This window comes from Hipposideros armiger, unplaced genomic scaffold (genome assembly GCF_001890085.2).
Source record: "Hipposideros armiger isolate ML-2016 unplaced genomic scaffold, ASM189008v1 scaffold_846, whole genome shotgun sequence".
Classification (NCBI taxonomy): Eukaryota; Metazoa; Chordata; class Mammalia; order Chiroptera; family Hipposideridae; genus Hipposideros; species Hipposideros armiger.
In genome coordinates, this window is record NW_017732196.1 from 672,444 (window position 1) to 683,322 (window position 10,879).

At 38.9% G+C, this 10,879-nt stretch overlaps 1 protein-coding gene across 1 annotated transcript in view; it reads left to right on the plus strand.

Moving 5' to 3' along the window:
* Positions 1–10,879, plus strand: part of KIF27 (kinesin family member 27) — a 106,749-nt gene continuing 95,870 nt past the window's right edge. The window contains exons 1-3 of the mRNA XM_019629365.1: positions 1–24; positions 4,548–4,931; positions 10,610–10,810. Of these exons, the coding sequence (XP_019484910.1) occupies positions 4,634–4,931; positions 10,610–10,810 (499 nt within the window). The 5' untranslated portion in view covers positions 1–24; positions 4,548–4,633. The remainder of the gene's footprint in view (positions 25–4,547; positions 4,932–10,609; positions 10,811–10,879) is intronic.

The following is a 10,879-nucleotide window of genomic DNA, read 5'->3' on the forward strand; positions in this document are numbered from 1 at the left end:
GGAGACCCAGGCTTCCTCTAGCGGGTCAGTACTCGTTTGGCGGGCCAGGCCGGGCTGGCGGGGCCAGGTGCAGTGCAGCGCCCTGCCGCCCTCTTGTCTTCTGCGCCCTGAACCCGTCGTTGGGAGGTAGGGGCGCGGGCGGGGAAGGGGGCGCTCGGGGCCGCCGCAGGGTGGGTTGGGGGAGGTGGCAGTTGGGGCGCGGGCGAGGTCAGCGAGGGCGCCCGAGGGGTGCTGGGACACCCGCCGAGCGGCCGGTGGAAGTTGGGTCCGCCTTGAGGGAGAAGGACCCGGGAAATAGGGAATCGTGGGAACGCGGGACAGAGCCCCACTGAGTCGGATCCTGTGTATTTCTCGTGTTTGTACTTCCATCTGCAGGATCTGGAGTGGAATGAGAAGGCCCACCCTCTTTGGGGGTTTCGTTTTGTCGTAGGCCGCCTTTTTTCTATTTTGGATGTTGAAACTTTGGTGCATTCTAAGCGATGTAGAAGTCCGATAGCCTCTTCCTCAGAGGCAGTTGATAATTAATGAAGAGTGCCCAAATTCTTTATTTATAACACCTTTCAAATAACACCAACCCCTTCAAGTTTTAAAATCTTTAATATTTTTACTTCTTTACTTCCTATCTTCTCCATCTAGTTCTCATGTAAATATTTGGAACCATTTCTGAGATCCTTATGCGATTCACTATCCATTTGCAGGGAAATTTCTTATGAAAATATTAACAAGCCACAATTTTTAGACAATTACTACTTCTGAAAAACCAATGGCACAGGATGGTAGCGGTATTTGGAAATACTTCTGATTAATGACATGGCAACAGTGATCAAATATTTCTCTTGCCTTTGCTCAGATTTCAAAACTCCATTGAGTATGCCTAAATATTACCAACCAGTCAGATTTCACCTTTCTTTACATTTAATGGTGGCACAATGCATATGCTTCTGATGATGGCAGTTGATCAGAAGCTGAAATGTAAATGCTGTGGATTTTTTAAAAAACTTAACATATTTTTTGCAAGCCATATGTTTATGGGCCTTTATCATTTTTTAATTATTAGAATAGGTGAATTTCTATTGCCTTTGCAGCCAAATTGTTTATAGATATTCCTATTATAAAAACAAAATGAAAATATCGCAATTACATTTAGCACCTTTTATTAGCAATTTCTTTGGAAGTAGTTAGGCTTGGCTTAACATAGGCCATGACTTGTTTTAATGTGATGGCGTAAAAAACATCTGTATGATACAAATTTCAAATGTAAGTGTTGAGAAACATTTGGAAGAACCAACTCACACAATAAACATCCCTGCAGTGTCTTTGGAAAAGTTTCCAGTACCAAATGATTGTAGAACCCTTTAGGATCCAAGAAAAGATTTACCATACATATGAGTGTTTATTTTTTTAGTGCTGAATTTCATTAGAATAATTAAAACTGCCAAGTTAGATGCATCTCTTTGGCCGTTAAAGATAGTTTGTTGACTCTGTTTTGGGATTTTTACAGCCCAAGAGAGCTGATACTCTCAGTGGGCTCTTAGTAGAATGATGTAAATGTTTTTTGCTGTGATCCTTTTCAGACTATCCACTCACAAAATTAATAAATGCACAGTGCTGATGCAGAGCTCTGTGAAGTCTAGTGAATATTAAATATCTTAATTAACATTTCCATAGCAAGTAGTGCTGAAAGTGTTACTTTAGTTCACTAATCTGGTAGGTTACTTAATGATAGTGTTCAAGACTTGCCTTTTCTGAAGATGCCAGCCCCACCCAAACTGATTATTTTTTATTATCAGCACTTAAACAGTATCATAGATTACTTGACATTTTAAAAATCTTTTATATGGTGTAAGTTTTATCCTACCAAGACTGTGAACATTTGTGTGCAAGTTCTTATGCAAACATATTTTCATTTCTGTTTGGTATATACCTAAGAGTGGAGCTGCTGAGTCAAATGATAACTATGTGTTTAACTTTTTGAGGAACTGCCAGGCTGTTTTCCATAGCAACTGCATCATTTTATATTCCCATCAGGAGTGTACAAGGGTTCCGTATTCTCTACATTCTTCCCAACACTTAATATGATCTCTTTTTGATTAGAGCCTAGTAAGTGAGAGTGAAATGGTATCTCATGTGGTTTTGATTGCATTTCCTTTAGAGCTAATGATGTTGAGCATCTTTGCCTGTGCTTATGGGCTATTTTAATATCTTCTTTGAAGAACTGTTCTTTTCAGAGCTTTTGCTTTTTTTAAAATTGGGTTGTCTTTTTACTGTTGAGTTTTACAAGGTGGATCAAACAATACGGTGAATATTTAAATAAAAAAAATTATTACAGTAAAAGACACATGGTCATTAATTCCCTGCAAAATACTCCTCCTTGCTTCGAACACACTTACCCATCATTCTTGCCACTTTCTGAAGCAGTCCTGGAAGTCCTCTTTCCGGAGTGTCTTTAGTTGCGCTGTTGTGGCTACTTTGATGTCCTGAATTGATTCAAAACATTTACCTTTCATGGTCATTTTGACTTTGGGGAAGAGCCAGAAGTTGCACAATGCCAGATCCAGTGAATAAGGTGGATGAGGACACACCATAATGTTTTTATTTGACAGAAATTGCCATACCAGAAGCAATGTGTGTCACGGAACCTTTCCATAATAGTTCTTTATATAATTTAGATACAAATCCTATGAGATATATGACTTGGAAATATTTTCTCCCATTCAGTGAATGTCTTTTCACTTCTTTAATGGTGTCCTTTGAGGCACAAAACTTAAATTTGAGTAAGTGCATTTTAGCTATTCTTTTTTATTGCTTATTGCTTTTGCTTTTGGTGTCATACCTGAGAAACCATTGCCAAATCCAAGGTTAGGAAGACTTATCCCTGTTTTCTTTTAAGTTTCAGTTCATACGTTAGGTCTATGAACCACTTTGAATTAACTTTTGTGTATATGAGGTAGGAGTCCAATTTCATATGCATGTGGATATCTAGTTATCACACGGTCGTTTATTGCAAAGACTTTTCCCCATTGAATTGTGTTGACACACTTGTTGCCCATAAATGTGAGTGTTTATTTCTGGATTCTCAGTTCTTTTCCATTGATCTTTAAGTCTGTTTTATGCCAGTACAACACTGTCTTGATTATTGTTGCTTGGTTTTAAATTTGGGGAAGTGGGTCCTCCAACTTAGTTCTTTTTCGATAATTGTTTTGGCTATTCTGTGCCCCTTGAATTTCCATGTGAATTTTAGAATCAGCTTGTCAATTTCTGCAGCGAAGTCAACTGGGATTTTAATAGGAGTTTGTTTACTCTGTAGATCATTTTGGGGAACATTGCTATCTTAACAATGTTAAGTCTTCCAATCCATGAACATAAGATGTTTTCCCATTTATTTAGGTGTTCTTTACTTTCAACAATATTTTGTAGTTTTCAAAATATAAGTTTTACATGTCTTTTATTAAATTTATTTCTTTATTATTTTTTAAATGCTATTGTAAATGGAATTGTTTCCGTAATTTGTTTTTCAGGATGTTCATTGTTAAGTTAATTTAATTTTTTTTCCTTTTTAAAGATTTTTATTGTGGAATTGGGGAAGGGAAACAGAGTTGGGAAATTGGCGAAGGGGAACAGCCAAGTTGTTTCTTAGTTGTGGAGGGCGCAGTTAGCTCAGCTCTCAAGTCCATTCACCATCCGGCCACCTGTTGGAGCTCCTGTCAAGGTGCCGTGTTCAATCTGAGTTGCGGGTGGGTGTAGTCTACTATCCCATGAGGGAGTTGAACCGGAAACCTTGTTGTTAGGAGCACATACTCTCACCAGCTAAGTCATCCTGCCATCTGTTGGCAGCTCAGCGGCAGCTCAGTTCGGACGCAGTTCACTGGCCCATGTGGGACTCGAACTGGCGACCCTGTTGCTCAGAGCTCATGCTCTTAACCAACTGAGCCACTTGGCTGGCCCCCAATTTAATTTTTAATGTGTTCAGCCAGAGATCTTCAGAAATAAGGACAGCATAATTTAGGAATGGAAAAGCAGTTTTCCTGTTAGTTTTGATTATTTTTGAATAAAATTTTAGTTTTAAATTTATATTGACTTATGGAAATCCTTAAAACTATTTCATGGATTTATTCCTAATATTTGTGGCAAAGAGATATTATTTTTCAATACATAGCTATAAAATTTAGTACAAGCCTTTGATTTTAACATGTGTACCATTACCCAGTTATTTCCTTGCGTTAATTTTCTAACTCCTCAATTATTCAATATTTAGATTAATGAGCTGGGAAACATATTTCCATTATAAAAAGAAAGTCACATTGGAATCCCATGTACTTATCATTTAGCTTCATTTACCAACTCATGGTCCCCTAGATTATTTTGCAGCAAATCCAGACATAAATCATTTCATCTATAAGTTACAAGTATAGTTTTACAAGACAGATTTAGTCTTTGAAACTATCTTATATTGGAACAAAACTTGCTCTAATTGTCTTTGCTTTAGAAGATGATTTGTTAAGATAGAGGAGTCAGTAATTAAATTTTGTTTTTATTTTGATACACAGGAGTCCAGGTCTTACGTAAAATGGATGTTTCTCACCTTGATACTGAATATTAAGTAGAAAATCTATTTAGTAAAATCTAAGCTGCCATGGAAGAAATACCAATAAAAGTTGCTGTAAGAATTAGACCTCTGCTATGCAAAGAAATTCTTCATAATCATCAAGTTTGTGTGAGAGTTATTCCAAACACCCAGCAAATTATCATTGGGAGAGATAGAGTCTTTACTTTTGATTTTGTTTTTGGGAAAAATTCCACTCAAGATGAAGTTTATAATATGTGCATAAAACCACTAGTATTGTCACTCATCGAGGGCTATAATGCAACTGTTTTTGCCTATGGACAAACTGGATCTGGGAAGACTTACACCATCGGAGGAGGCCATATTGGTAAGATTCCCATATTCTTTGACTTTTATTTGAGATCCTAGAAAGAAGCTAAAACATGACAGTACCTGACACACAGTAGGTACTTAGCACATTGATTGAATGAAATAATAGGATAATCAGTGTTCATAAGATCGTCATCTTTGAAACATTTGTTTTTAAATATTGAAGTTTCGTTAAACAGTTTAATTTATGATTATATTTGCTTGAAAGAAGTTTAAGATGTTGTTCAGTGTTTAGCCCTTTTCTTTTTTTTCCAGTTTTATTGAGATAAGTTGACATATAACATTGTGTTAGTCCAAGGCGTACAACATAATGATTTGATATATGTTTATATTGCAAAATGGTTACCACAGTTCAGGTAACATCAATAACCTGACAGTTACAAACATTTTTTTCTTGTGACAAGAACTTTTAAGATCTACTGTCTTAGCAACTTTCAAATATACAGTACAGGATTGTTAACCGTAGTCATCATGCTGTACGTTATATCTCCAGGACTTATTTATCTTATAACTGGAAGTTTATACCTTTTGACCACCTTCACCCCTACCCCACACCAAACCCACCTCTGGCAACCCTTTGTCATTTTGAAAATAATTTAAATTAGAGCGATATGAGGTAACATGATCAGATTTTGCATCTTTTAGTAGTCCACTTGTAAATATTAAGAGTCCTGCAACCAGGACTTAGAGGCAGTAAGATAAATTTATTATGTAGTTTAAAGTGTTTTTTTTTTTCCATTTTCTAGCCAGATTTCTATTTTCTTCAATTTTATTGAGGTATAGTTGACAAAGAAAATTGTAAGATATTTAGAGTGTACATCATCCTCCCTCCTTTCTTCCCTTCCTTTCCTCCTTCCCTCCCTCCCTCCCTCCTTTCTTCCTTCCCTCCTCTTCCCTCTCTCTCCTCTCTGACATTGACGACACAATGAAGAGATAACCATCTGTAAAACAGGAAGACTGCCCTGACCAGACATCAAATATGATATGCAGCTCCTTTATCCTGGACTTCCCAGTCTCCAGATATGTGAGAAATAAATGCTTAGGCCACCCAGTCTGTGGTATTTTTGTTATAGCAGTCCAAACAGACTAAGACAGTTGTCAAGCTCAAGATAAAGGGCATGTCAATAAGACTGTGCACATGGCATGGCTGAGGTCAAGGGTAATTTAGTTTCCTAGGGCTGCTGTAATGTAATAAAACTGGGTGACTTAAAACGACAGAAATTTATTGTATTACGGTTCTGAAGGCCTGAAGTCCAGAATCAGGGTGCTGGCTGGTCCATGCTTCCTATGAAACCTGTAGGAGAGAAAACTTCCTTGCCTATTGCAGCATTTTGGTAGTCGCAGTTGTTCCTTATCTTGTGGCACCATCACTCCAATATTATTTGCATGGCCAATAATAAAATAGTAGACAACTGACTCAGAATTGGTGTATGAGAAATTGAAAATGCTCAATAATTTCACTAGTACAACTAGAATATGACTTCAAACAACACATTACAATTTTTCACCTATCAAATGGCAAAAAAAACATTTTGGATTTATAATATCCAGTAAGCGATAAGGATATGAACAAATATTTTGCTTTCATATATTGGTGGTGGGGATATAAACTGCTAGAAACCTTTTTGGAGAGTAATTTGTCAGTATCTATCCACATTTTAAATGTGCATACCCTTTGACTCAACAAATCCACTTCTAGGAATTTATTCCCTTGAAATACTAACACACAGGTGCAAAATTAAACATACAAAGATATGCACTGCAACTTTTTTATAATAGTAAAAACCAGAAGTAACTAAAATTTCCATTAATACTGGAATGAATGAACGAACCATGACCCATTCAAACTATGAAATAATATATACCCCCAAAACTGAGGTGAAATTCTATGACCCAAATGGTTGAGGAAATGAAATAATATTGGATATGGTTAAATGCAAACAGAAAGTTACAGAACCACAGGTATAATATCTCATTAAACAAAACAAAAAAGACAAAAGCTATGTGTGTATTTGTAATATGCCTAGAAAAATGTCTAGAGAACTCTGGAATTGGTATACATCAAACTTTTATTTCTTGGGGATGAAAGGAGTTCTCATTTGTTTGATTTCTTAAGCATCACTTGGCAATTGTTTTTACAATGAACGTTATTTAAAAGAAAAAAAATGGACAGCCGCTCACAGCAGTTCACGAAAGCTCACACTGTCTGCCAGCCAGCCCCACTGCAGCCTACGCCATCACTGGCAACTCACAGCAGCCCAGCTCCAGGTCGAGCTGTTGTTCACCATCTTAGCTGTAGAGGGCGCAGTGTCACTGGCCCTCATGTGGGATCCGAACCAGGGGCCCTGCTGCTCAGAGCTGGCGCTCCCAAGCTCACTCTTAACCAATGTGCCACTCGGCCGGCTCTGAAATTCAGCTTTTTGATAAGTTTTGAATTTTTATGTTTTTGTGTTATCTGTTGAAGTGAGCAATTATCAACTCTATATTCTGGCTAATCTAGAATGCTTGCTATTGGCTAGTTCCTGGAAGCTCTCAAAAAGGAATATTCATTCTCCCTTGTGTTGGAAAACCTGCAGCTTCCTTTACTTGCCACACGATGGCAGTATTGCATCTTAGTTTAGGTGAAAGGCAACCCAATTTAATAGAGGTTCAGATTTTTCAGGATGATTGTTGCCAAAAATCTAAACATTGGTAATTTTCAGCTTGGAAACAAGTTGTTCTTAAGGTTCATTTTTAAGCCAACATTTTGTAGCTTGGGATATATTTTCCATGGAACAATGCTAAACATGGTGGGCAGTTTTCTAAATTGGCCTATAGAAACCTATTTAACCTAATTCCCAATTTATTTTGTCACTTATTTTAAAATTTTGTCTTGTACATTTTTTTTTTACTGTTTTAAAAATTTGCCATTTTAACCGTTTGTTGTGGTAAAATACATAAAATAAAATTTACCATTTTAATCATTTTTAGAAGTACAATTTTGTGACATTACGTTGATACCCATTAAGAAGTAACTCCTCTCCCCCATCCCCTGGTAACCTATAATTTACTTTCTTTCTCTATGAATTTTCCTCTTCAGATATTTCATAGAAGTGGAATCATACAATATTTGTCTGCCTGTGTCTGGATTCTTTCACTTAGCATCATATTTCCAAGGGCATCCTTTTTGTAGCATATATCAGAACTTCATTCCTTTTTTATGACTGAATAATATTCCATTGTATCCATATTTCACATTGTGTTTATCCATTCCTCTGTTGATAGACACTTGAATTGTTTCCCCCTTTTGGCTATTGGGCATAATGCTGCTGTGGACATTGGTGTAGAAGTATCTGAGTCCCTCGTATGCATTTTTGTTCATTCATAATGTTATTGTACTGATCTGTGTTCTGGGTTGTGGAAGTGATGGAGGAGAAAGGTATATAGTCTTCTGACTCTGCTTTTTTCCTTGATCTCATCTAAATACCATCTATATATATTAATAGCTGACTTCCAATTTTTTTTTAAATTGGGGAATTGGGGGATGAGAATAGTGTTGGGGAATTGGGGAGGGGGACCAGCCAAGTTGTTATTCTTCAGTCTTAGTTGTGGAGGGCACCAGTGGCCATCTGGCTGCCCGTCGGCAGCTCGTGGTCTCTAAGCTCAAGGTGCTGTGTTACAATCTTAGTTGTGGGTGGGCATAGCCACCATCCCATGCGGGAGTCGAACCCGGCAGCCTTGTTGTTAAGAGTGCACGCTCTATCCACTGAGCCATCTGGGCGGCAGCTCAGCTCAAGGTCCTGAGTTCAGTCTTAGTTGCAGGTGGGTGTAGCCATCGAACCGGCAGTCTTGTTGTTAGTAGCCTGTGCTCTCACCAGCTGAGCCATCCTGCCACCTGTTGGCAGCTCAGCTTGGGCGCAGTGTCACTGGCCCATGTGGTAATCGAACCTGCGGCCCTGTTGCTTAGAGCTTGCGCTATTCAGCTAACTCTTAACCAACTGAGTCACTTGGCCGGCCCCCAATTTTTAAAAAATCTTCAGTCCATACTACTGTCTTGAACTCTGGACTCATACCCAACTGCCTATTCAGTCTTTTCAATTGGATGCCAAGACATCTCAGTTGGATGCCAAAAGACGTCTCAAGCTTAACTGGTGAAAAAATGAACTTCTGTCATTTTCTCCTCAAACCAACTCAGTTCCCACTCTTCTCCACATTAGTTGATGGCAACTCCAGTGCAGTGGCTCAAGACAAGCCTTGGAGTCGTCCTTGACTCGTCGCTTTCTCTCACATTCCACATCCAATCTGTCGGGGAGTCTTAATGGTGCTCCCTTCAACATAAATCCAGAATCTGGTCACTTCTCACCTTTTCTCTGCTACCATCCAGCTTTGAGCCACCATCATGTCTACCTCCCAACACTTTTGACTCTCGGATTACTGCACTGCCTTTCTAAGTGGTCTCCCCCCATCCACCCCTGCCCTTCTATGGTATATGCAAAACACAGCGATCAGAATGGTCTCTTAAATCCAAAGTTACTGCTCTCTTCCAGTGGCTCTTGTCTCACTCAGAATAAAACCCAAAGTCTACCGTGATCTACAAGGATTTTAATGTTCTGGCTTCTACCCTCTCTCTGACCTCATCTCCTGTTACTCTCCACTTGCTCTCTCTGCTTCAGCCACACTGGCCTCCTCGTTTATGGACCACACCAGTTTAGAGCTTTTGTACTGGCTGTTCTCTCTGCGTGGGCCACTCTTTCCGCAGTTACCCACATGGCCCCTCTGCAACCTCTTTCAAGTCTTTGCTCAAATGTCAGCTTCTCAATGGTGCCCATCATGACTTCCCAACTTGAAGTTGCAAGCAACTGCCATCTAACTATACCCACACTTCCAGTTCCCCTTACCTTGCCCTGTTTTTGTAGCTGGGCATACCTATTACTTTGAATATACCATTTAATTCACTTAGTTGTTCTTTTTTGCTACTGTCTGTCTGTCCTCAGTACAGCCTCACAAGGGCCGGGATTTTTTTCTTTTTTTCCACTAATGGTTCTCAGGGGCCTAGAATACTGCCTGGCACATAGTAGGTATTAAATAAATATTTGTTGAATGAATGCATGACTACATTTTGAGTAAGGGCATGAATGTGAAAACGTTTTGGGGCCTGCCGAGTGGCGTGTTGGTTAAGAGTTGGCTTGGGACACCGGCTCTGAGCAGCAGGGTCCCGGTTTGGATTCCACATGTGGGCCAGTGACGCTGTGCCCTCTACAGCTAAGATGGTGAACAACAGCTTGACCTGGAGCTGGGCTGCCGTGAGTTGCCAGCGATGGCCTAGGCTGCGGTGGGCCTGGTTGGCAGCTGGCGTCAGCTTTCGTGAGATGCAGTGAGCCACCGTCCAATGGTCGGCGAGTAACTGCCTCACTCGGGAAGAGCATAATGATAATACCAACATGGGCCAGTGAAGCGACCGTCCTCCACAACTAGACTGAAGAACAAAAGGACAGCAACTTGTCTGTGCCCCTTCCTCGATTCCTCAATGCTGTTCCCTCCCCCAATTCTCCAATAAAATCTTAAAAAAAAAAGTTTATGAATTTTATGGTTATGGTTTAAAAAATTATATAGAGAATTGTAAGAAAATTAATTTATTGATTGTAAATTTGATGTAGCTTTTTAAATTAACTTTCATGTGTGCTTCTAAATTTTTAGCTTCAGTTGTGGAGGGTCAAAAGGGTATCATTCCTCGAGCTATCCAAGAAATATTTCAAAACATCTCTGAAAATCCTAGCACTGATTTTAAAATAAAAGTGTCATATATAGAAGTATATAAGGAAGACCTAAGAGATCTTCTAGAATTGGAGCCATCTATGAAAGATCTTCATATACGAGAAGATGAAAAAGGAAACACAGGTAAAGTAGCCTACTTAATTGATAGCCATCTTTAGAAAATAGATATGACTTAATTCAGTTTCTCGATAC